We start from the raw sequence: 27,618 nt of genomic DNA on the forward strand, positions 1-27,618 counted from the left end.
TACCTTTATTATAGTTGCGACTGATTTTTTCACTAAATGGGTAGAAGCGGTACCTTTAAAAGAAACCACCCAAAAGAGTGTCATAGAATTTATCCGTGATCATATTATTTATAGTTTTGGGATTCCACAAACTTTGATGGTAGATCCCGAAACTTCTTTAAATGGAGATCAAGTGAATAAATTCTTGAGCGAGTTTGGAGTTAAAGTAGTTAACTCCACGCCGTATTACGCTCAATCCAACGGGCAAGCAGAATATTCTAATAAGATTTTAAAAAATATCATAAGGAAAATGATAGATGAAAATGTCAGAAATTGACACGAATGTCTAAACAAGGCCTTATGGGCTTATAGGACGTCGCCTCGGTCAAGCACCAAAATTACTCATTTCCAACTTACTTACGAACAGGAGGCCGTTTTGCCTATGAAAATCAACGTGCAATCGATCAAAGTATGTTTGCAACATAAGTTAAGTGATGATGAGTATACCGAATCATTAGTTCAAAACTTATTGGAGTTGGACGTCCTAGATAGATTACAAGTTCAAAAACAAAGGATAGCTAAGTTCTATAATAAAAAAGTTATAGCCAAGTCATTTAGACTGGACGAATTGGTTTGGAAAACAATACTCCCTTTGGATAGCAAAGATCCAAAATATGGCAAGTGATCGCCCAATTGGGAAAGACCATATAAAGTAAATAGTGCGTTGCCTAATGGAGCCTATCATTTGGAAGATTTAGATGGCACCAAGCACGTGAGGTTCATTAATGGCAAATATTTAAAAAAATATGTTCCTTCCTTATGGGAAAGTGAACAAATAAAAGCATAATCAAATCGCGTTGAACGTCATATATAAAAAGAGCCAGAACGAAATACGTTCAAATAAATTCCTTTATTATCAAACATTCATTACAAATTGTCAGATACAAAATACTAAATGCTCTATAAGCTATAATTGGGAGTAAACTAATCTCTCGGTCAATCGCCAAGTAAGAGGGTGAACTGGCTTTGATTGCCATCCTGATCACGCTGCTACAAAGGCAGGCAGAGAGGCCGAGAAGCACTCTCAGCAAGCAAAAGGGAAGAAAAGCACCCTCACATCGCCTGTCTAATCGCATTATTGCAATAAAGGGCAAGGAGACTGAGAAGCACTCTCAGCAAGCAAGGTGGCTTGACAGGCATCCTCAAAAATTACCTTTGATCATTGAACTCCTTGTAAAGAATATGGAGATGATGGGAAGAACTTTGCTGGCCAAAAAATATTTCCTATATCTCCCATACCAAAGGTGACATCAAACACAGGTAGCAAAATGGGCGGACCAAATGATCCATTACTGTGGAAGGCGAAACTTCTGGATCGATTGTTGAAATGCCAAACGATGGCAGCAAATAAGAAAAAAATGGAAATGAAAATGAAAAGTGCGAAATATGCGTGCATTTATAGGGGCGTGAAGGTGAAGAGACGGAATATGAACAGACGCATTTGTGCCTAGTAATTGGAGTCAAGTGGCCCAAAGTCTTGGGAAAAGAAACAGAAATATCAAGAGAAAATGTACATGAATCTTAGCATAAAACAGTTAAATGCTTGGGGAGTTGACGATTAAGGACAACGTCAATTAGCACGCAAGTAGTCAAAACAGTCATTCATTAATGACAATGACTGCTGTTACATTCAAATTTAGCAATGACAGTTAGTACGAATTTATAAAAGGAAAATTTAAGGCACTAGATGTCTTAATTATAATTCACCCTAGGCCGATCGAATCCTTTCCCTAAGTCTCCCCCAATTCTCGCTCTGCTGAGAAGAAACGATATTTAATTCAGCTACAAAATCGTCATCAACCTCCAGCTTTTTGTACTGCTCGACCAAAGACTTGATTCGCTCAATTCCTTGGGAAGCATTACGCTTTTTAGCAGCCATTCTCGACCTACAATCGTCCATTTTTGCTTGAAACTCCTTCATCTCTGTAGCCAAATTTGTCATCAGAGATCTTCGATCGTAACTTCGGAAGAGATTTCTTTCAATTCATCTTTGGCTTTGTTAATCTCTAGAAGCAAAGACTCTATTTCAGATGCAGCGTGAAAATATTGAGTACTCCTAGCCTTCAGTTCAACATTTTTGGCCAACAAAGAGAGAATGTCAGAGTGGACAACCTTCAACGTCGCTTTAAAATCAGCAGAAATATTGAGCGACGGAAGTGTCAGTGCTTGCGCCAACTTCGCACTCAATAGCTCAAGTTTATCCTTATGTTTAGCAGCACTAGCCTAACCGATGTCCATGTCCATAAAAGACACGTACTCAAATATCGACTATTTGAGAAACTTCATATCTTCCTCTGAAGAAGCAAAAGGACGATCAGTTGAAGTAGGGCGAGACGTCTTGACTTGTCCCCAGGAAGTGAACAAGTCCTAGATGAAACACACAATGTCATCAGCACCCTGCAAAGAAAAATGCCAACATTGAGGGCTTTCACTACAATAAACGAAGCGAATATGAAAGTGAAGCGAAATGTTACCTCATCAGCAATCTTGAGAAGTGGCATATCACCAATTGGCTCCACCTCCTGTGGAGACTTCCCCTTATATGGGCGAGAAGACTCTGCCACAATGGGCAGACCCATGGGAGCCTTTGTAGAATTCAAGAAGCAACAAATCAAAAACCAATAGCACAAGCAAGGGTAAAACATAAAAAAATGTATTACCTTCTGGTTCGATGATTGGGGGGTCGGTGCCCTGGGAAGAAGGTGGCTCTTCCATTGGTTGCGATGAGGGTTCCGGGACTGAAGGTTTCTCTTTAAGCATAGTCCCTTCATCAACTGATTTAGACGAAGCAGCTTCAGCAGAGGATGATGGAGCAGGAGCTGCCAATACCAAAGCCTTCAAAGGAGAGGCTGAACTTTTCTGAGAAATTCAAGCAAACCATTAGCACATAAAAAGGTTTCAAATAAACCATTAGCACATAGAAAGGTATGTTTGTGAATAAATAGAATTCAATTACCTTTCTCCTAATGATGAGAGGAGTGTCATCATCATCATCATCATCCTCCAAAACGGGAGATGCTGAAACTGACCGTTTCGGCTTAAGGCACTTTTAATTGCAGTAGCCTTGGCAGGTAGAGAAGTAGATGGATGAATAGATTATTTAGCACGAGAAGGGGAGGAAAGATTCCTAGTGGACACAGGGGTGACCAAAATAGGAGAAGTGGAAGAAGTGTTTGGCTGATCCAGTGAATGGAAAGCACGATTGGCATCAGTTGCAAATAATCTGCGCTTCAGTGATGGTCAAAGTTGTTCAAAAAGGGGATGGATGACACGACTAGAATTGAAGGGGGCTAATGAAAACTTGCTTGTCAAAAGAAGGTTGTGAGCATCTATAGCTTGTGCCTCGGCCCTATTAATGGTGTGAAAGCGGTCTGTCAAATTTTTAGAGTAACAAGGAGGAACAGGCCAAGTGATGAGTGTAATTCATTCATTAAACTAAAGCTTCTAAATCAAGTTTTTTGACGTGTTCTTGAGCACTTTTGAACGTTTTGATGTGTGTGTTAGTGTTGTTTTGCAGTTTGGACAATTCTCAAGAAAATACCACTATTGGGATCCGGTGATGAGCAAAAATGATGATCAATGAATGGAGCATGAATAAGCAAGTATTGAATAAGATTGGAGTGGGAAATAGGCTTGAAAAAATAAAGAGAAGAGGATTAAAGCAGTGGCATTGGCGTTACGGCGCCGAAAAAAGGGCGCCATGAGAAGCAAAAGCCAGCAGAAACCTGGGCGCCATGGCGCCCAAGGGAGAAAAAAGAAGCAGAACATTGGGCGCCACGGCGCCAGACCTGGGCGCCATGGCGCCCATGAAGGAAAAAACGGGGCAGAGACTTAGGCGCCACGGCGCCAGACCTAAGCGCCATGGCGCCCGTTTCCAAAACATTAAAATCCGGGTTTTTAAGTATTTTTTCGGCCCAAAAATCACACCCTAACCCTTGAGGACCCTTAGAAAATATAAATACCCAACTGAAGAACAAGAGAAGGGGTTGGACGACTGAAGAAAGGAGGCAAGGATATACACTAATTGAGAGAAGATCGAACCGATTTTGGAGAAGAAGAAGAAGAAAAACTGAGAATCAAGCCACAAGATTGAGAAATAAAGCAACAACCTGAGTTTTTTCTTATCTTTCTCCTCTTCATGAAATTTAATTTGTGTTTTATCATGTTCTTCTTTTCAAAAGGTTTGATGTAACCTATTTGAGACATGATTCAATTTCTTTATAGTATTTCTATTTAATTTTCCAGAATTGAATTTATATCGTTCTTGCTTAATGCTTTCTTTTGCCTGATCACCAATTGAATGAATTGATGTTCTAAATTTGACGCTCGAGAGAGGGAAATTTAGGCGTGATCTAAGAACAATATAACCTAGGTTTGTAGGTTTCGAGAGAAAGTACGAATCTTTGAGGGTAAAACAAGAACCAAGTACGTGATAATCTTTATATATTTAATTCGGAATAGAGATATTGGGGTTAAAATATAGAGATATGTTCTATTTGACGCTCGAGAGGGGGAAATAGAATTAATTTAGGATTCTTGCCTATGAATTTGGGAAATATTTTATAGAAATATCTATAGGGATTGAGAATTATGTCAAGAATATGGTGAAATCACTCCCTAGACATTACGTAAAATTGAGTTAATCTTTAGAAATTGCCTCACTTTTATTGCACTATTTAATTCATTGACGTTAATTTAGTAGTCAAATATTAATTTAACACTCGATTGTCTAGATAAAGTAAACGCGGACACAATTATAGTACTCAGTGGAAGTCGAATATCAATCCATGTGGGTTCGACACTTTTTAATTCTTTAATATACTACAAAACTTGACACCATGCGCTTGCGGTAAAAATCACGTTATATAAAACGCGTGGCACCAAGTTTGGCCAAAACCAAGTTAGCGAACAAAAAATTGGGGAGCATATATTTCGACCCCAGCTTTGGCATTAGTTCCAGTTAAAATGTCATGGAACAACTCACTCCCAGTCAAAAATTGAACCCAAACGAGCAGAGAGGCGTTCGCACTGTCCAGGGTGGATGGAGATTGCACATAATCTGGAGTCAAATGAGCAGGAAAAGGAAAGAAAGAAGGAATCAAATTTAAGGAATAAAAGAATGAAAAAATGTCCCTACTGGACATATGTACAAGGGTCAGTGGATCAATGACTAGCCCATAGCAGCTAGCAGAACTACTGGAAATGGATGGAGCACCAAGTGGTGGAAAATATGCTCTCAACCACAGTTGAGTGAACCAAAGAGGCCTACTGCCAGTGAGAGATGCATCATTCTTCAATTGAAATTGAAGAGAAGTCATGCCTCTATAAAGGGCAGCCAAAAAGAAGGAACACAAATTCAAAGGTCTACCACGCGCCAATTCATGCGCTATGGATAAGTAACTCATGGAAGGTTTCATACTTGGCACACAAAGAATATATACAAAACCAAATCTGAAGGAAGGCTATACGCTCAGCATGGGAGGGTTCAGCGTTTGAGTGATTATAAAAGCCTTGTAGGCTTGAGTAGGACTTAGTGAATTTTTTGTCAAATTTCGGGGCGACACCGGAAATCAAAATATCAGGGAAAATGGTATCGCCCAATGGTGGAAGATTTACTAGAGCCCCAACATCCCTCAAAGTAATGACATGAGACCAAGAGGGAAAACAAATGTATTATATTTAGAAGACCAAAAACTCAAAGCAATAGGAAAAAGCACTGGGTCAAAAATTGGGGATTGAAGAGCGATTTCTAATAAATCAGAAATCCTAGCACGATAAAAAAATTGCCTTGGTAGGACCATGGCCCACAAGGCAAGCATGCTATCTACGGAAAACAACGTCAGATTTAGGCTAAGTGCGAATACCTTTTTCACGAATCGGCCTCAACGGTAAGGAGTTCAGGAATGGAGGGTCTTGAGTGCAAGGGAAAAGTTGACCCACCCCACTTGTTCGACGGCTTCGGCGTTATTGAATGATGGGCTCAGATAGAACTTATTGAGTTCGGTATTGGCTGGTGCAAGGAAGTTCGGATTTACATATGGCCGAGTGAGGATTTTCTGAAAATCTTCAAAGCTAAAAGAGTCATCAGGTTGGGTTTGTGGAGCTACCATTGGAAACAAAGTACAGTTTTGACAATGTTTGCCTAGAAAACGTAGCAGAGAAGCAAGAAGTTGAACAGTAAAATAGCGAGGAAGAAGCGCGAAATATAGACGTGGTCGAGTGGTGCAATGAAATGACGTGTCCTTTTGGTTTATAAGGGTTTGTAACGTTGCACTTTTTCAGATTGTAGAAGGAAATAATGATTGAAATTCTTGGAAACTTCAAATGTTGTCGGAAAACACAAAATGAATATAGCAAAGATTAATAATTAGTATTAATTCTGTCATATTGGGGGGTAATTATTGACACACTAAAAGTGCAGCCCAAATCAAATAGCCCAAAGAATAAAACCCAATTGGGCAATTCAGAATAAAGGCCTAGACAGGATTATTAATGAATGTAGTGGAAGCCCACGAATACAGTAATATCATCGCCCAAACTTACAAGACGCCCAAGATCTGAGCGAATGGAGTGCCTTACAGTCGCCCAGAGCGATAACCCTATTCTCGCCTATACCTTTGAATCGTCTAGGATTTTAGCAAACATGAATTGTTACGGTTATCCAGAAATGCAGTTATTGAGTAATCTTATCACATTCCACGATTCAGGGAACCTAGCTGAAGACGGTTGAACGAAGAAGAGTAGTGGCAGCAGTTAGAGATGGCAATTCCACGACAAGTTAGCCACTATAAAGAGAGTGGGTAGTTATAAAGCAATCAAGCAGTTTCCAAGCAGTTTGTCACGAAAAAATCATCAAGTGAATATAAAAGGGAGAGAAGACATAGAGAAAAGGACCCCCCGAATCAAACACTTTCAAACAGAGAATATGTAATTTCAATTTTTTTAGTTTAAATTTAAACATTTCTTTCAGTACTCGTGTGCTTGCACCCCTTGGAGACATTCTGTTTAGTTCCAATTGTAAATTATCGCTAATAAAACATCCCTTTTTGGGACTTTGTCTCAAGAAGTTTGTTCCTTATACAATCGTCTGATCCCTTTTTAATTGCTAACGATTACCTGCGCGAAACAGATACTTTTTTTTCATGGAATTCGAATTCTTGGTTGTCTTGAAGTTTGCACTTTTTTTGATTTTTAAGGAAAATATATGGTTTTCCCACTTACTGTAGCATTTTTATTTTTATTTTCGTTTTTTTTTTTGCTTTGGCAATAAAAACAAATTCTAAGAATTATTGTAAAAAAATATTTTCTTTTAAATGACAATTTTCATGTAAAACAAAGTCAAACGAATATCGAGAGATTGATGATTTTCTTGAATTTTTTTTGTTGGCAATGGAAACAAATTTAATCCCCAATACCAATAAAATATATATCTTTAATTGACAATTTTCATATAAAATAAAATCAAATGAACACGAAAAAATACTTTTATTTCAACATTTTTCACATGAAAAATTATACCAATCAAACAAAATAATTTACAATTCTCAAGAAAATAATTCTAGACAATTTAATTTTCTGAAATTCATTTTCTAGACAATTTAATTTCATATTTACAAACGGACCCTAAAATTTAATAAATTGAAGAAAATATAAATTATAAGAAATGTTTGACCCAATAGGGGCCATATTGCAGATTGCACGCGTATTACTAAAAAACTACTAGTATTTTTTCGAAATAAAAACAAGCAAGTGGAAGTGTTGACGTTTGGCCAAACTGTCATACGCGGTACATAAAAGCAGCCTACTTTCAGACGGAGATGTTTTGGGGGTCTTTCGCTGAAATCGGTGAAATCAAAGCTCGGATCCCCAACTAGATCTCATTTCTTGATTCCCGTTGGAATCCCGGATAACAAGAATCCCATTTTTCTGTTTATGTTTCTTCATCTTTCAAATTCCCCGAACGACGAGCTCTGAATTGGAATTCTCTCGTCAGTTCAATACAAAATGAGGTTCTTAAAATCAAACCCCTTTCACTGGGGATCTATTTCTCTTTACCTTTCCTTGATATTTCTCGTCTTCCTTTTCTTTTCCCCTCCCGTGATTCTTGCTCAGGTATTTTTTTTTTCTCTTTTCTATATGTTCAAATTTTGTTCTTGATATTCTGTGACACCTGGTTTTCATGTTTGAAATAACTAGGAAAATGGAAGGGAGGAGTCAAATGCTGGAATCAAGGATCTGGGCCGACGAAGTAAAGTGAGTATGCTCTTTGTATAAATTTGATCTTTTAAACTGGCTATTTAGGACTAAATGTAAACTGGGACCTTGGTTGAAGAATATTAAAGACTGATGGCTAATTAATAACTATGGATTTACTATTAAAGTTTGATGATAATTGTTCTTTTTTAAATTTGCTGAACAGATTTTTGTAGACAAAATCAAGACAGGTATTGCAATAGATGAGAACGACCCTGATTCTATTAATCTTGGTGTTGAGTTGGACTCTGGTCTTGGAGTATTTGATGCTTTCTTTGCTAGCTTTTCCATGATTCTTGTCAGTGAGGTTAGTGAATGCATTTCTTTAGTACCATATACTGCCAAACTTATGTTGTTGCGCACTGTTAGTGGGGTTTTCTAATGCTCTGCTTTTGATGGTTCATGGCATTCTCGAAGATGTTGAATATAGTTCGATGAGATACATACTCTGCTTGTTTTACTAATTTGGATCTTACTTTAAATTCTGGAGTGCATATTTTGGCTTATGAATTCAGAATTTCTTTCAGGCAGATAATTAACTCAGTTTGTTGGGAGCTTTCATCGATTATTCCTTGAATATTGTCTAATGATGGTTTTGCTTTTAGATTGGAGATGAGACTTTTATAATAGCTGCTCTCATGGCAATGCGTCACCCCAAGTCAATTGTTTTGTCTGGAGCACTAAGTGCCTTGTTTGTGATGACGGTAGGTTAATTTCTTGTCTTGTTTTCTGAAATGAAGTGTATTTCACCTGTTTAGACATAATTCAGGCTTCCTGTGTTTTTGGTTATTCGAAACTGCTGTCTTGTGGATGGTACTAAGATTGGACTCCTTGCACGTGTTAACTAGGTACTATCGACTGGTCTTGGTAGGATCGTACCAAATTTAATATCGAGAAAGCATACAAACAGCGCAGCTACCGGTTTGCGATTTCTACTGCTTTTTTCTTTTTCTTTTTTTTTTTTACCTGTAAAATCCTTCCTTTTTTTGTTGTGCTTTTTGTCAAATGAGTCAACATTTACTTGTAAAAAGATGTTTTTCTAAAGATTATAAACTCAATATGGTTTATATAAGAAATTCGAGAAAATTTGACCTTGATGTTCCCATGCTTATATATCTTTTGATGTTGAAAGGCATGGAGAGACTGAATTCTTCTGTAGTTCTTTCCTTACATTCACATAGCTAGGTGGTGAATCCCATGTAATATTTTTAAGAGCAGTATGGCAGCGGTAATTTTCCACCCTAACTTTAGATGGATTCCACCAAAATAGTTGGATCAACGTCTATTGCTTCTCAATCACAGACGATGCATTAACAGAGAAGTAGAATTTAGGAAATGAGATATAGAGAAAAGAAATATAAAGATGGAAGAAAAAGGGGAAGGAGAAGAGAGAAATAGGAAGAAAAATAAGAGGAGAGAAGAAGAATTTGGAGAGGAAAATCTATAATATAATCAATAATTCATTATCAATAGCTTGAATACAGTGAAATCATGGGTTCCATTTATAGGATAATGAATTTAAATAGAATGGAACTTTTAATAGATATGATGTAGGACAATCATATGATAGAAAAGTTAGCCATTATAATCAAATTATTCTCTACATATTTTTTAAGTTTTTGATCTTTATTCTTGTTTCAAGAATTTCAATTTCGCTTCTACACCAAAATAACTACTAAAAAAAATAAATTCTTGTTAATCAAATTACTAAAATCTGATCTAATTAGAAATTACATCCTATTTATCCTAATATATCTTCAATTCCTCAACCACCAATACTCCCACCAATACTCTTCTTTACTCTTAAATGTCCTACAAACCAAATCAAATAGGAAATCGATGAAGGAAAAAAGAGAACGCCATCTCTTTTCAAATTCGCTTCCTGTGAACCCCACACTCAGCTGTTTACTTCATATCACCCAGCCCAGCTCTTCCACCCCCACTTCCCATCAGCTAACCTGAAATATCTGGTCCACTCCTAACATGCCTCTGTCGTGCTATTGCTGCCAGTGAAGATAGAATGTTGAGGAAATCACCCAGAAGATACAAAAAAAAAAAATGATAGTCAGCAAGTTCAATGAGTTATGAGGCTGTTAAGCTTAACTCAGATGTTAAAAGAAGTTCTGTAACAATAAATGAAGAAAAGGAAATTCAGTCCAATTCATTTTAGTTGCCAGTCATCAAGAACATGCAAAATATATGAATTAATTTGTTTTACTATTTCGATTATTTCTTGCTTAAATTGTTGAAGGAAAAAAAAATAGTTTTTGTACTCAAAATTGAAATTTGAAAATGAATTGATGAAATTGAGGTCTAGCGAATTGAAGGAGGATGAGACCAAGGAGGGTGTTGGTGCATGGCAGTATGGTAGTAATGTCGGAGGTCTGCTAATAGGTGTAGTAATGAGGAGGAACTTGGGGGTGGTTGGGTTGGTGAAGACAGGAGTGGCGAATGAAGATGAAGAAGAAAGAAGTATGGATGGAGGAGCGGATGTGGTTAAATGAGGGAAAAATTGTGAGTGGGTTTCAGTAATTGGTTTCATAAATATTAGATGTTTCAAGGATTGAGACTAGAAGTACCATCTAAGGTCATTGAGTAAAGTTCCTACAACTGCTTTACTTGAAGTTTATTATTGATTTTGGACCGATAATTCTGCCTCTTTTAAGCTGATATTCTAAATTTAGGCTTTTCATCTGGTTGAAATTTGGTTTTCTTGAAGCCCCTTCTCAGTTGCTTCTGTACAAAATTTCACAGTTATAAAATGCAGTGCTGCTGTTATTACACAATCATGTGGCATACTGACAATTTAAATTGCCTTGATACCGTCTAATGAGAATCAGAGAACAAATATTCTGCTTCCAATTCTGTACAGATAACTGCTTCTATTTATTCTGCTATTGGATCATCAAATTTGTTATGAATCTGAAAAAGTTACCCTCTTGCAGTTCTTTATGCCTTTTTTGGGCTCCGACTACTTTATATCGCATGGAGATCAGATGCAAAAGCTTTGCAGAAAAAAGAAATGGAGGAAGTATGTTTTCCTAATTCGGAACTTGAGATGTATGTAGTTATCATATCTTCCAATATGAAAGACCATGATCATATTTATTCTAGAGCTGAATTCAGTTCTTAGTTGCTGTGTGCTTTTGTTTAAATGCACTGTTGGCACTAGGACAGTGTTTTCAGAAGTGCCCAAGGATTACGGCTTGAGTTCTGCCTATGAGGCATTCTTTATGAGCCTTAAAGCTCATCGTTTTTAATGTCCTGTTGTCCAGTTTACGCCTTAACTTACTTGCACATACCTCAAGGCATAAGTGTTAGGGCAGCTGAGGGAAGCATTGCGTCTGCCTTTTGTAGTCGATTTTGCCCCTTGTCTCAACTTTATATGAATGCATTCATTAGGAGCCTTAAGACATTATTTTTTTATTGTCCTTCTGTAAAGCTTATGCCTTACCTTACCAAGGCACACACCTGAACCATTTACTCCTACAATTGAAGTATGGACCCGAAGTGAAATTTCAACATCTCGTTAGATACTAGTGAACTGAAACATCTCGTTAGATACTAGTGAACTGACAGGAGACCCGCAACGCTTAATTTTGCACATTATCTTTTTCTTTTGTATTTTTCTTGTTGTCTCTGTGTTTTTCTTTTGTGTCTTCATTGTTTCCTTTCTTGTAATGATAAAGCAAGTAAGTAGTCGGTTATTTCATTTATTTTAAGACCTTTTGTCATTGAGGAAGAGAACAAGAGCCACTGCATGCCCAACCCTCTACTCTCACAATTAAGCCCTTGTTTGATCCCCATTTTTTTGAAAACATACATTCTGAAACAGTGTTTTGACATAACTACACATTCTTCAATAGAATAATATTACACAAAAATCTAAAACTTTTCCTTATTTTTTAACCACACATTTCACATCGTTATACTATTCAAGAATGCATTTTCTTGGCAAAAATGGGGCTCAGACAAGGGCTAAAGTGCAACCCCTCATTGAAATTTTAACTTTTCGGCAGGTTACTAGTGACCAGAGACCCACAACATGTAATTTTGCATGTCATCTCTTTCTTTTTTATTTTTTTTGTTGTCTCGGTGTTATTCTTGTCTTCCGTGTTTCCTTTCCTTTGACATTAAAGTCAATAGTTAGTCAGTAATTCATTTATTTTAAGACTTTGACTTTGTGAATAGTGGTTTTATCATGCTTGCACTGCCTTTTCAAAGAATTTTGAAGATAAAATTCTGTTGAAAACTTTGTTTTGCTCATGAAAGTGTCTTGGTTGGTTTTATGTTGGTGTACACTTTCTCGAAAAATGGAAATTAGGGCAGAAAATGAGCTTATTGTGATTCAAGGATTAGAAGTTTATTGGATTAGAAGAGGAAGAATACCTCTCTCTCTCAGGTTCTCTTGATTGACTCTGTATGTTGCTGAAAAGTTGAAGACACTTCTCATTTCAGTACTTAAATCCAGTTTGTTTGCCTTGGAATCTCCCATATGCTGCATGGATCAACTTGTACCCCTACCCCCCTGCTTGCCCTTTTCATCGTATGCTGTGGAAATGACCTGACACTATGAATATGTCAGGTAGAAGAGAAACTTGAAGCTGGACAAGGGAAAACAGCATTCCGACGTTTCTTTTCTAGATTTTGTACACCAATCTTTTTAGAGGTATATTTTACTGCTACATACTTGAAGCAACATTCACAGTTCATTACATATTCATGCTTTTATTTTTTTTGTTGTATTTTTCAAGCTGATAAAATTCTGTTGAATCCAGCATTTATGGAATTTTTCTTATTTTGTTGTTTCCTTTCTTTCATGACATCTGAACATCTGGCAATTAAATTACAAATGACTAATTCTTCCTACAATCTTTATTTGCAGTCATTTATTTTGACATTTCTAGCTGAATGGGGGGATCGCAGCCAGATTGCAACAATTGCTGTAAGATTTTCCTTCCCTGCTGTGAAGTTTCTTTGGGTTATGAATATGTGGATGATCTCGAGCAAGCTCAACTTCTACAGTGATCATGGATCCCTTCATTTCTTTTCTCCCATTTTTTGCTAAAAATCACAGCCTAATATTTAGGTAATCTTTGTATCGGGAATACCATGAAAATGAATTTTAATATATAGTTTCCCCTTCATGAAATTGGATATCACTAAAACCCGTTCAATTAAATAATTGTCATAAAGTGTGGGCTCACCATCCAGGATCATGCTGTGCTTTCATCATACTTTTGCACTGGATGTAGATTATTTGTCTAAGTCATTGGTGGCCTTTAGGTGCATACTTTAGCACGTCAGCTCCTTTTCGTTTGATTACTTTTATTACTTTAATACACACTAGAATGCATGAGATGGTAGATGAACATCACGTAGTCTCTGCAATTTTCTTGGTGAGACACATGATTACTCAGCATCTTTCAATTGCAAAACTATAAATTTGAATCGTCAAAGAAGTTAGAGACAAAATTTAAACGAATATTGTGTCCTTTAAGCATTTAGTTGAGGTGCTTCAATGTGGTATCAGAAGAGTAGAGATCCATAGTGCACGTTTCGTCACATCCATTTTGTGAAAATTGTGCATGTGTTTTGGATAAACATTGAATGACTGTCTTGCTCGGGAGGTGATGTGTTGAATACTAAATTTCATGTTTGAGCCACATTTTTTCAAAAAAATATATTCTTAAACGGTGATTTGACGTCATTTCAACCACACATTCTTTAATAAAATAATATTACACATAAATCCAAAACTTTTCTTTATTTTTTAACCACACATTTTCCATTAATACACCATTCAAAAATGCATTCTTAGAAATATAATGTGGCTGAAACAAGGGCTAAATAAATAAATGTCCCTTCTCAAAAAATTAAGCCATGAACACAAGGTGGTTCGACATTTATATTTTGCTTAGTTTTTATTTACTTTTCCCCTTTTCTACAGCTAGCTACACACAAAAATGCGGTGGGAGTTGCTGTTGGAGCCACTATAGGACACACCATTTGTACATCATTAGCAGTCATCGGTGGAAGCATGCTGGCTTCAAAGATCTCGCAGCGCACTGTTGCGACTGTTGGGGGATTGCTTTTCCTTGGTTTCTCCCTGTCTTCGTACTTTTATCCTCCTCTATAACCACTGAAGTTTTGTAGATTAACCTGATTATTACCAGGAAATGTTAATACTGACACTGTTCGGTAGCAGATTTTTTGACTTATTATTATTATTATTCTAACCGAGAAATATGATACATGCTTGATTGGGAGTATAAAATCTTCATTGCCAATAGCTTGCAATGTACATTTTGGATTGAAAAACCAGTTTTGATGCACTCCTCTCAGCTCAAACAGAGAGATTTCTCTCATTCAACTTAATTTCAAATGAAAGGAGTGCAAATAGAACATCGATGTCATGCAGTTACGTGTCCACATGCATTCGCACATCAACTTGATCGTTTGAGGATGGAAACGAACGCAACTCTTATCTCGTGTTAATGCCTACTGCCTTGATGAAGTTGCAGAATTATCTTTGTAGTCTCTTTTTCAATGATAGGACTTGAAGAAGCTGCAGAATTAATTGAGCTAAAATTGCCAAGGGCATGGTGTGATATGTATGATGGACGAGAATGGAGTGAATTCTTAAGACGTGGCCTATTTATAATTGTTGAAAAGTTTGTGTGAAAATGCACCACAATTGAAAAGGACCCATAACCTAGTAGGACCTTTTAACCAGATACAAAACTTTGATTGAATATTTGGATCAAACCCAATAAAATACAGGTTAGCTCCCGTTTGAGCCCCATTATTTGTAGAATATAATTAGATGAATAGTATTTTTTTTGAAAAATGAGTGGTTGAAAAATTTTTGATTTATGTGTAATATTATTTTATTGAAAATTGTGTGGGTAAGAGTAAGAGAGAGAAAAATTTAATTTAATGTAATGTAATATAATGGGGCTTAAACAGGGGTTTCCATTTCCAGGAACTTGTCGTATCTCGTGGGGTCCAAACCAATTGTCAAACTTGAGCTTAAGTGGTCAAGTGACCTTTTATTTTCAAGTATGAGATGTAACACTATTCAACATTCATCAAATTTCAAGAGATTCCTGTTTGACAACCCTTTTTTGAATAGTGATTTTTAGGAAAATGCGTAGTTAAGTAGTGAAAACTTTTAGGTTTACGTATAAAATATTTTATTGTGTGAATATGTGATTGGAAATAAATATGCAGAAAAAAGAGTTTGAAAATAATGATTGTCAAACATAGGCTTAAATTTGAACTCTAGATACTCATTAATTCAACATTAATTTTGAGGACCCAAATATGTTCCAATCATCTCCTTTTCGAAGAGACAGCCAAGACTTCAGAGCAAACACAAACTATTAAGGGAAACTTACAAAAACACCCCTAAAATTAGGGATTTTTTGAAAAATTATATGAAAAGTATTTTGAAATTAAAAATATTGTGTAAAATTAATTGTCAGTTATATTATTAAAAAGTGACATCGTGTTGTACAATATTTTTTTCTAAAGTTAAGTGTCACTTCTTTATTAAAAGAATGACATCTTGTGTTTTGCCATTCAAAAAAGTGACAGACGCTTAAAAAAGTGATAAAAATTTCAAAAAAAAAAAGGTGAGATAAATTCGAAAAAGCGACAAACACTTAAAAAAGTGACAAAAAATTAAAAAGTAACAAAACACCAATTACAATAAGGGTCAGTTTGGTTGTAAGAATGAAATTTGGGTGGAAAGAAAACGAATTCTAAAAAATTGAATTGTCTAGAATTTGTTTTACTGAGAATTATCGATTAAATGTATTTGATTGGTATAATTTTTCCCTAAAAAATGTTGAAATTTTGGATTTTTGGTTGTTCATTTAGCTTTGTTTTTCATAAAAATTGTCAATTAAAAGAATATAATTTGTTACAATTATGGATAGCATTTGTTTCTATTGCCAAGAAAAAAAATTAAAAGAAAAAAAAAAGAACTTGGAAAAACAAATTCCTACCAAAACCATGGGAATTGGAATTCCATTGTTTCAAGGAAAAACAAGTAACATGAGGGAGGGAAGAGAAAAGCAATTGCCTAGAAAATATGTTCAATCAAATAAGGAAAAACTTGAAAAAGGGGAAAATTTTTAAGGACAACTTATAGAAATACCCCTAAAATTAGAGATCTTAAGGAAAATCATATGAAAATTATTTTGAATGTAAAAAGTATTGTGTAAAATTAATTATAGCTTTTTTATTAAAAAGTGACAAAATGTCACTTTTTTTTAATTAATAAAAAAGTGTCACAATATCACATTTTAAAGTTAAGTGTCGCTTTTTATTTAAAAAATGACATATAATATCACTTTTACTAAGAAATGATGTTTGTCACTCCAAAAAAGTCAGAAAAAAGTAACAAATACTAAAAAAGTGAAAGAAATTTTTTTTTAAAAAAAGGAAGAAGAAGAAGAAAAAAAGAGTGAAACACTTAAAAAAAGTGAGAAAATACAAAAAGTGACAAAACACAAATTAAAGCATTGGAATCGGTTTAACAAAGTAATAGGAAAAAAGACACAACCATCATTCATCCTCTTTCTCCGTTCATCGTTAAGCATTTTTAAGTCAATTCATCATCACCGTCATATATCGACCCCGTCAACCCATTAATCATATAAAAAAAATTGGAAATAAAAATACTGTATAAAATTAAGTATCACTTTTGAATTAAAAAAATTGACTTATGTCATATACTTTTTTATTAAAAAGTGATGTTTGTCACTCAAAAAAGAGATAAAAAAAATAAAAATGAAAGTGACAAACACTCAATCAAAACCTTAAAATATATTATTTTATGCAAATTCAACCATTTCTCCACCACCAAGGCCAACTCTGCAGACAAAAGATCACTCAAAATATTACGTCAAACACCAAACTTTGATTTCAACTAAGACTTCATAAAAGGATACAAGCATCAAAATATGATTTTACCCTTAACACATTGTTAACAAATATTTGACCCCAGTTACCTAAATCAAGATTGTTTCATAAATGATATACTTAAGCAAGGGAAAATAAGTGGAAAATGAATTAATTTGCAAAATTGTATTTATATTTGCCAAACTGGAAGGGTAACAAGGCAATTCATAGACGAACATATAGCATAAATCTGGGTAATCATTAAACGCCCAATAATCACCAATATAAAACATAATAACAAACATGGAATTGATAGTCAATTTGGAGATTTTGATTCCCATTCTCTCATACAAAAATCCTAATTCATAATTTCAATAGATTGACTCATGTTTGATGCCTTCAAAATTGAATCTTTCATTGAAATCGATAATCTTTCCCTCCATAGGCGTCATAAGACGAAAATCCCATTAATAATCCGATATGAAACCCTAATAAATTCATCGATTAGAGAATTCGTTTTCTTATAGTCTTAGAGATTGTTTGGATAGTGGACATAATAGTATTTCAGCTAGAGTATTGCTTATTTCGGTCTCAACACCTTTCAATAGCAATTTGCTTCCCTCGCCATTTGTACTCCTCAATTTTCCACCTCCATGTGCCTAAGGTTGTAGATTTTGGAAATTTTGACCATATTGTTTACGGGTTAATAACTTCAATTAGTATTTAAACTATTTTTCTAGGGCAAGGGAATTAATAGGTCTTGCCCAAATAATTTGTCAAAGTTAGTTAAAGTCAACTTATAAACTATTTAAAATCAAAATTTCAATTATATCTTGTATACACAGTTGTGATTTGTCGCCCCACTTCCATAATATTTGTACCACACTCTTTATCTATCTCACTATTTCTTCTACTTCCGACTAGGATGACAATTCGGAAACAAGGTGAGGACGGAGAAAAGATGAGAGAAAATGAGTATATATTTAGGTGTTCAATAAAAATAAAGTCGGCAGTTAGTTTTTCGCCTAAAATTTGACCTCTTTGTGTCCAAAAACGATACAAATCAGCAACTATTTCCAAGTACTACAAAATTAGAATATTAGGACTTAGATGTCAAAAAAGTTAATTCAGAACTCAAATGTTAATATCGTAAAAATTAAGAAGCCACGTTCCAAACACTGAACTTTTAAGTTAGAAAATAAATCATTTGAGAGCGAGCTGCAGATCCCCGATTATAGCAGTGAAAATTTGCGCATACAGAAACTAAAGAAACAAAATCTGTTCCTTCGAGCTCTCAATCGACTCCAATTCTCGGGTAATTTGCATTTTTTTTCTTATTTACTTGTTCGATTTATTACAGCGCCCTAGGTTTCATTTCAGATCTGATATTCCAAAAACTAATCCATTGTATGTAATCCATAAGTTACATCTAACATATTCACTTTGAATGATTGGATTGAATGTTGCTATTTTCTGAATTTATCGTCTCGATCGTTCCGCACTTTTGATTTATTTTGGTGGATTTTTGTGTTTGTTTATATGTTGATGTAGATATCAAGATTTATGGATCTGTACAATGAGAACGATATTTTTTTTTTTTGTTCAGAATCTATATGTATGTTATGGTGTTAGGTAGGTCTGATTTTTAGCTTGATATGGACTTATTCAATTTTTTTTATCGATGTAATTGAACTTTTCTTTTGAATTTAGAGTACAGATTTGTATTGCAGAATAATATTAGTTTTTGCTGGAATGAGAATTAGGAATGTTTCATGATATTACTGAATCCTTTTCTGTTCTATGAACTGAATTTTTTTTACTATATTTCTCTAATGTTTTAGATGTACCTAAAAATTCCATATTGTTTCTTCACTTTGCTAGATTATTTATCATACAGACTTTACTTAAGTAATCATTTGAGGAATTACCATATTGGAAAATGATATTTTAGTTCACATCATAACTTTAGCTCTTTTTATGTAATGTATGATGTGGATTTGGATTAACTGATGAACTAGGTGGAACGTCGCCATACTTTCAGTCAATTTTCGCTGTTATAGTGATTTTTTAATTATAATATTTTTTGGTCTGTATTGGTTAAATATTTGTATTCTCCAGTGACTAGGTAACAAGTGAAAAATGGAGAAATCGTGCTCTTTGCTGGTACATTTTGACAACGGCACTCCAGCCCTTGCTAATGAGATTAAGGAGGCACTAGAAGGAAATGATGTTCCTGCTAAGATTGATGCCATGAAAAATGCAATCATGCTTCTGCTGAATGGTGAAACCCTGCCTCAGCTCTTCATTACTATAGTTAGATATGTATTACCCTCTGAAGACCACACTGTTCAGAAATTGCTGTTGTTATATTTGGAGATCATCGACAAGACTGATGGCAAAGGTCGTGTGTTGCCCGAAATGATCTTGATCTGCCAGAATCTAAGGAATAATCTTCAGCACCCGAATGAATACATCCGAGGTGTCACACTGAGGTTCCTTTGTCGGCTGAATGAGGTGGAGATCATTGAGCCTTTGATACCCTCCATTATGTCTAACCTGGAGCATCGACACCCTTATGTTAGGAAAAATGCAATTCTTGCTGTGATGTCGATTTACAAGCTCCCACAAGGTGAGCAGCTCTTGGTTGATGCACCAGAGACCATTGAGAGGTTTCTTTCAACGGAGCAGGATCCATCAGCTAAGAGGAATGCATTTCTGATGCTTTTCAATTGTGCTCAGGATCGTGCTATCAATTACCTTTTGACCAATGTTGACAGAGTACCTGACTGGGGAGAATTAATGCAGATGGTTGTCTTGGAGTTAATCCGGAAAGTTTGTAGGACGAACAAAGGAGAAAAAGGTAAATATATCAAGATAATTATATCCCTTCTGAATGCCCCTTCAGCTGCTGTTGTCTATGAATGTGCTGGAACCCTCGTTTCTTTGTCTTCTGCTCCTACGGCTATTAGAGCTGCGGCTAGTACATATTGTCAGCTTCTTCTCTCTCAGAGTGACAATAATGTTAAGTTAATTTTGCTTGATCGTCTGAATGAACTTAAGTCTTCCCACAAAGATATTTTGGTCGACATGATCATGGATATACTGAGGGCACTATCAAGCCCAAACCTTGATATCCAAAGGAAAACTCTTGATATTGTTCTAGAACTGATCACCCCTCGAAATGTCAATGAGGTAGTTCTTAATTTGAAGAAGGAAGTTATGAAAACTCAAAGCGGGGAGCTTGAGAAGAATGGGGAGTATCGCCAAATGCTTATTCAAGCCATCCATTCTTGTGCGATAAAATTCCCTGAAGTTGCAAGCATAGTGGTCCATTTATTGATGGATTTCTTGGGAGACAACAATGTGGCTTCTGCTATGGATGTTGTCATTTTTGTGCGTGAGATAATTGAAACCAACCCAAAATTAAGAGTTTCCATTGTAACCAGACTTTTGGATACATTTTATCAGATCCGAGCTGCAAGAGTTTGTGCCTGTTCACTTTGGATCATTGGAGAGTATTGTCTCTCACTTTCTGAAGTTGAGAATGGCATTTCAACTATAAAGCAGTGCCTTGGAGACCTACCTTTTTTTTCGATTTCTGAAGAAGAGGAAGCTGCTGATTCTACAAAGAAGCCCCAGGTGACAAACTCCACTACCATTTCATCTAAAAGACCAGCCATCCTTGCTGATGGGACTTATGCTACTCAAAGTGCTGCCTCTGAAACTGCTTTCTCCCCTCCAACTGTAGTTCAAGGATCTTTGGCTACTGGAAATTTGCGATCCCTTCTTCTCACTGGCGATTTTTTTCTTGGGGCTGTTGTTGCCTCTACACTAACGAAGCTCGTATTAAGATTAGAAGAGGTTCAGCCTTCAAAGGTTGAAGTGAACAAAGCATCAACCAGTGCATTATTGATCATGGTCTCGATTCTACAGCTAGGGCAATCTTCAGTTCTCCCTCACCCCATTGACAATGATTCTTATGACAGGATTGTTCTTTGCATAAGATTGCTGTGCAACACAGAAGATGCTGTGAAGACGATCTGGTTGAAGTCTTGCCATGAGAAGTTTGTTCAAATGCTTTTAGACAAACAGTTACGTGAAACTGAGGAAATAAAAGCAAAGGCTCAGATATCTCATTTGCAGCCTGATGACCTAATTGACTTCTACCATTTGAAGAGCAGGAAGGTAAGAATATTGTATTTTCCATCTGTTACATTCTTGCTGAATGTTAAAGGTTCCGTACCTGATATTTTTAGATTGTAATCAGAATGTTGCTCATTTTCTCAACCAAATTATGCTATTGCATGCCATATCGACCTGAGTTGTCTCTCTCTGGGTGTGTTTGTCTGTCCTGTTGGAGTGTGCTCTGTAGCAATGTATTCAGGTCAATCAGCTCACATCATATTGATTGAATCATGGAAAATTGGACCAATATTATCCATTGTCTAATTATTTATTCACGTGAAACTTTTGGGAGGGACAGGTTTAAAATTCACAAGAAATGTTTTGGGATAGAGACATGGAGCTAAAAAAATTTCCATGTTGAAGTTTGGTCATGCTGATGGTTGTACATGGCAACTATTAAATATCTTGTTAGATTGGTAAAATAGTTGTCAAAAAATTGTATTTTTTAGTTTAATTAGCTTGTACTATAATTTTTATTTGTCATATGTACTTTTTTGGATTTTTGGATCAAGTTGTCATATGTGTTGTAGCATCTTACACATTAGGGCCAGCTAATTTTACCTGCTTTAGAGGTTTGGTCTGATCAATTTATGAGTACTTGTGAATTGTGATGCTAATTTACCTTTTCATCACCATGAGAGATTGCAATTAACTTCTATTTCTGTGCCAAATAGTATCTTTAATCAATCTATTGTGCAAGTGTTTAGAATCCAGCAATTTCTCTTGAGAGATCATGGTTCTTGTCTCTCTTTGATTGGTTGTATCATGCATCTAGTATACTCAAATGTATAAATAGTTTATTCATTTCCCACACTGTTATCTTTGCTTCAGGGCATGAGCCAGCTGGAGTTGGAAGATGAGGTTCAGGATGATTTGAAACGTGCTACTGGGGAGTTTGTTAAGGATGCAGATGATGCTAATAAGCTAAACCGTATTGTTCAACTGACAGGGTTTAGTGACCCAGTGTATGCTGAAGCTTATGTGACAGTTCATCAGTACGATATTGTTTTGGATGTTACGGTTATTAATAGAACAAAGCAGACCCTTCAGAATTTGTGCTTGGAGCTTGCTACAATGGGTGATCTTAAACTTGTTGAGCGACCACAGAATTATACTTTGGCGCCTGAATCAAGCAAGCAAATAAAAGCAAATATTAAGGTGTCCTCTACTGAGACAGGAGTCATATTTGGTAACATTGTTTACGAGACCTCAAATGTACTTGAGCGGACTGTCGTGGTCCTTAATGATATTCATATTGATATTATGGACTACATCTCTCCTGCTGTGTGTGGTGATGCTGCTTTTAAAACCATGTGGGCAGAATTTGAGTGGGAAAACAAGGTACGAAGTCACTTAAGTCCTGTCGTTATTCATATTTTTGTTTGTTTAGGATACCATGTATATTCCCTCTCATTTTTGCAATTTTTGGTAAGAAAATACTGTGTGGTGATGACTACATAGAAGTCAAAAAGGAGAGCCACAATTTGATTTTCTGATAAATTCCCACCTAGTGCTTTCTCTTATCATTCACTTCTTATCACTGTTAAACTCTTCATTGTCCATATATTTTTTGAAAGTTATCTGATGTCCCTTTTTTTGTTTTAATTGAATTTCATCTCATTTCTGTGAACCCAAACTTTTGCTGATCAGCATCAGCTGGTTTTCCTTTTCTCTATTTGGAGAAGAAATCTCCTTAAGATATTATATTCTTCTTTGCTCTGCTTATTGAAAACTTAACCATAACAGAAGAGATGTTTTAGATGTGAATAACATTGAACAAAGGTGCTCCAAATTCGAGAGTTATTACTTTATCATTTGATGTGTAGGACATCGAATGGAGCTATCGTATGAAAATATTTTTCTACCTTGATCAAAAAGTTTGACTTGAAAAGTTGATGTACTTTTGGTGGTTTAATCAATAATACATTCTTTTAAAGTTTGTTCGAGGTAAATAGGGTCCTGCTTTCATGACTGTTGTCTTGCTTTTTTAATATACATTTATTATCCATTTGTTTCTGAGAAGACTGATGAGTGTCGGCAGCATTTATGTTTGACTTCTGTTGTTCTAATGTTCATATCTGTTCCACCAACCCATAAGCTTTTCTTCGTTAAAAGTAGTTTGTTTCTTGTTTTCAAAATCTTTTATCTGCTTCTTGTTAATTGCTTTTCCTTTTTCCTGTGTCTTTTGGCAGGTTGCTATCAACACTATAATAACAGATGAGAAAGAATTTCTTGACCATATAATCAAATCAACCAACATGAAATGCCTGACTTCACCGTAAGTCATGTTCACATTCCTGCTTGACTGTATCAAATTTTTGTAACCAAGGACATGGAGATTGAGGCCACATGCACAAACCATAAAGAAACACTTTTTCTCCCCTAAAAGGACATATAATTAAAAGATAACTGTATATCAAGGTAGTTTCTATTTTTCAATATTAAAAACTGTGGTTTTCTGTTGGTTTTCTCCCTGTCATGGTTCCATTGGTAATTTTGTAAATCCTTGTTTTTGTTAGCTATATGAAGGGCTCATCTCCAAGAACCATAATTCAATGTAGATAATATTTTCAAGTTTGCTTTTATATTCGTAGTTTAACAAGTTCTTTAAATTTAGTACTCTCTGAATATTCAGTCTGTAGTTGTCACTCATCTGGCAGAATGCGTTAAAGGTAGTACAAAATGCAACGTGTCCCAAGGCCAGTAAAATGATCCAGTTTCTTAGTGCCTAGATCACGCAACAAATGGAAATTTTAAATCTGCAAGTTAAAACTGGGGTTTTGAGTGAACTTGAAAATTCTTGTGATAAATATCCGGAGTATCACGACACTAAATGAAGATGTGCAGTCCCTTTCTGGAAGGAGTGTCAAATGTCATATTGCAAACATTTTGCAGATGATCTTCTGGCTGCATATCTGCGCTTGATATCTGAGCTACCCTATGCGAACTTTGTTTTCAAGGCACTAACAATTTGGTAGACAGCAATTTGGATGTTAAAAAGGTGAAAAGTTTTATCACAGTTGTGAACCTTGAAGAACATAATAGGCCTTTCACCTAAGACACAAAGCCAGCCTCATATATTTATGAATTAAATAAAAATTCATTGGCTTCTCACCATGATATATTAAGTTAATTGAGTGATCCTAAAAAATTTGGAGAAATCAGTTACCTTTATTTATAAAGTTCATCTCCACAAATCGATTGAAGCTTGTCCAGATTAACCTCTTACCTTCAGGCTTTAGTTGCTTGCCCTTTTTAAGATATCTGTCAAGATTAACTCCGAGAAATAGTGTCCTCTGGACTCTTAAATTGTGATGCGACTGGTGAGACTTTATTTTTTTGTTTTATATCCTGGTCAAGCAATGCTTGTATTATACCTTTTGTTTGCTTCTACTTGGCTGTGGTTTGGTAAGGTTTGTAATTTTGCCTCTCATCCTTGTTATTTGATTGTGTTCAGGTCGGCCCTGGAAGGTGACTGCGGCTTCTTGGCTGTTAACTTGTATGCAAAGAGTGTATTTGGGGAAGATGCTTTGGTAAATGTGAGCATTGAGAAACAAGAAGATGGGAAACTGAATGGATATATTAGGATAAGGAGTAAGACCCAAGGAATTGCCCTCAGCTTGGGTGACAAGATAACTCTCAAGCAGAAGGGAGGAAGCTGATCTCTTTAGCAGGTAAATGCTTTATCAAATTTTCTCATATTTTGACATTGATTTGAAAACAGGACCAGCTGAACCTGTTCAACTGAACAGACTGACTCTGAAACTGCCCTGGTTTTAGCCTAAATCCAGATGTTAAACAACTGAGATGAAATCGGATGAACTGGGTGGTTCAATTGGAACCAGCCTTGGGTTGGGGTGACTTGGTTTCAAGTTTGATCTCCTTTGAACCCCAGATTAAACTTTAAATCCAACCCATCATATTTTCCGGGCTCATTGGCTTTAGAATTGAAATTTGGAGAGACAGTTCTTCTTCCTCTGTTCAAAGCAGGATCTCCCCCTTCTATTCAAGATACTCTTGAAATCCTCTTCTTTCTTTTCTTGCTGTCCTGTATGAAACAATTCCAGGGGGTTGTCAAGCTTTATGATAGATCTTTTCTCGTACAAAGTTCACCTCACCGTTGTTTTGTAGGGTTAAACTCAAAACATGCTTGGAAGAATAGTCGGAGTTCTCTGCGATCAGCTGTTGCTTTGGAATTTGCATCTTAAGGTAGAGGAGATCATAAAAGAAAATGTTCTGTTTTTAGGTGTATTTTCTAAAAATTATTTGTAATGATTTTTTACTGCAAAATGACTGTAATTTTGAATAGAGTAATTAATTTTGATTAAAATCTGTGCACGGTGGATTTAAACTATAGATTTGCTTTGACGTATCCCATAGCTGGGTTTTGTTGAGCAATAAATTCGCTGTATCGTATCTCATGCATGGTTACAGATAAATGAACTTTAAATGAAGATGGCAGATATCAAAGGATTATTGTAAAGAATGAGCGGACGTGCATTCGAAAGTGATCCCGAATTTTTGAAACTCATTTTTCTTTAAATTTATTTTCAATCACAATTTTATTGGATCTGGAAATTTTATTAATTTTTTATTCACACATTTAATGAGATTTTAAGAAAGTTTATTGAAAAATCAATTTTAATTTAAACCAAACAGTTTAATCTTATTTTACATTTAAAAAATGTATTTGATGGACATACATTCGGAAGGCTAGAAGAAGAGAATCGGACCGTTCCTCCTCACAAATTTGACATATTTATTGGACAAATTATTGTAACTTTTAATTTAAGTCAATTCAATATTCAATATAAAGCCTATTAAGATCATGAGAGCGTTTATAATCACTTGAGATCTATAAGATATTGACGTTGGATTGACTTAGGAGGCATATTAAATTGAGACTTTTAATGACTTTTTGGAATTTAAAAAGTTTAGAAGTATTCAATTGAGATTTTTTAAGACTCTCTAAAAGTATTGTTATATTTAACTGGAGCTTTTATAGACTTTTAAGAAGTTTTTAAGAGTTACGGTGTATTCAATTGAGGCTTTTATGTACTGTTAAAAAGTCTTTAAAAGTTACGATATATTCAATTAATTTTTTTTAGAAATATCTATAAGTTTTGAGGTATTTAAATTTTAATGATTTCTAAAGACTTTTATAAAAGTCTTTGAAATACTAACTTTTAAACATAAAATATTCATATAAAATCTTAAAATTTGTCTAACATTAATCCCGAGATTTTGGGAGACTTTCACAAAAAAAAGTATTTTGTTTTCAATCTTTCTTTCTTTTTTCCTTCTGCGAACAGATTTGATTAAAAAAAATTTATTGATTATATTTATTTTCATTTATCTTTCTCTCTCTTATTGTTTATCTATATTTCTATAAAAATAAATAAATAAATAAACTATTTTATATGAAAATAAATAAATTTATTTATGATTTAAAAAATTTATTTATCTTTCTCTCTCTCTTATTGTTTATCTTGTAACTTTTTTTATTATTCTTTTTTTTTTGTGAAAAATATCTATTTTTTATTAAGTTATAAAATTTTATATGTAAAATTTATAATTAAATTTAAATACATTGATTTTTATTTATTTTTAAAAGTATATTATATTAATAATATTGAATATTAAATTTATTGTTTATTATATACATGTATAATTTTGGTTATTATTTATTTAATTAAGGTCCTAAATTTTTATTCTTTTATTTTTTTTTATTATATGGGAAGAAGAAGAGAAGAAAAAGGGGAATTGTAAGAACCAACACCTCGTATGTGAAAATTTTACACCATCATATTAGATCCAAGTGAATTCTATTTCAAATTAAAATTTTCAAAAGTATTTTGAATTCTATAAAAGTCTATAAATTTTTAAAATGAAAGTGCATAGAAGTCTACAAAAGATTTCCACAAATTCCATACAAATTTATAAAAAAATATCCGTGAAATCCACATAAATCATCACTTAAAAAAAAGTCCATCAAAATTTTCAAATAAGTCTGTCAAATTTATGAGTAAGAAGAACGCTTGTACAAGAGAATTCCTCTCTACTCATAGAGCTTTGTACCAATTCCATCGTGATATATTAATAAAAGAAAGTGAGTGTAAGAAAGATTTGTTGTTATCAGTGTTCTAAAAGACGCGATACGCAAGGTGGTTAACGACAATCGTTGACCACTAATGCCTGCCTAGGTGTGATATACACGCATTATTATTTTCT

General features: G+C 34.9%; 2 protein-coding genes across 2 annotated transcripts; both read left to right on the forward strand.

The window, feature by feature from the left end:
• Positions 1 to 7,797: 7,797 nt before the first annotated feature.
• LOC111402125 (GDT1-like protein 3) lies at positions 7,798 to 14,584 on the forward strand. Its single transcript, XM_023030209.1, has 9 exons — positions 7,798 to 8,151; positions 8,236 to 8,292; positions 8,459 to 8,599; positions 8,898 to 8,996; positions 9,141 to 9,213; positions 11,238 to 11,323; positions 12,878 to 12,961; positions 13,178 to 13,237; positions 14,243 to 14,584. The coding sequence occupies exons 1-9, from the start codon at positions 8,044 to 8,046 to the stop codon at positions 14,429 to 14,431; spliced, it is 897 nt and encodes a 298-aa protein (XP_022885977.1). The 5' UTR covers positions 7,798 to 8,043; the 3' UTR covers positions 14,432 to 14,584.
• A 3,773-nt stretch (positions 14,585 to 18,357) lies between these two features.
• LOC111402126 (coatomer subunit beta-1-like) lies at positions 18,358 to 25,766 on the forward strand. The gene is made up of 6 exons (XM_023030210.1): positions 18,358 to 18,517; positions 19,321 to 21,387; positions 22,219 to 22,728; positions 23,580 to 23,665; positions 24,845 to 25,061; positions 25,519 to 25,766. Exons 2-5 carry the CDS (start codon positions 19,342 to 19,344, stop codon positions 25,047 to 25,049), a joined length of 2,847 nt encoding a protein of 948 aa, XP_022885978.1. The 5' UTR covers positions 18,358 to 18,517; positions 19,321 to 19,341; the 3' UTR covers positions 25,050 to 25,061; positions 25,519 to 25,766.
• Positions 25,767 to 27,618: the final 1,852 nt, after the last annotated feature.

The sequence above is a fragment of the Olea europaea genome, chromosome 10, assembly GCF_002742605.1.
Source record: "Olea europaea var. sylvestris chromosome 10, O_europaea_v1, whole genome shotgun sequence".
Taxonomy (NCBI): domain Eukaryota; kingdom Viridiplantae; phylum Streptophyta; class Magnoliopsida; order Lamiales; family Oleaceae; genus Olea; species Olea europaea.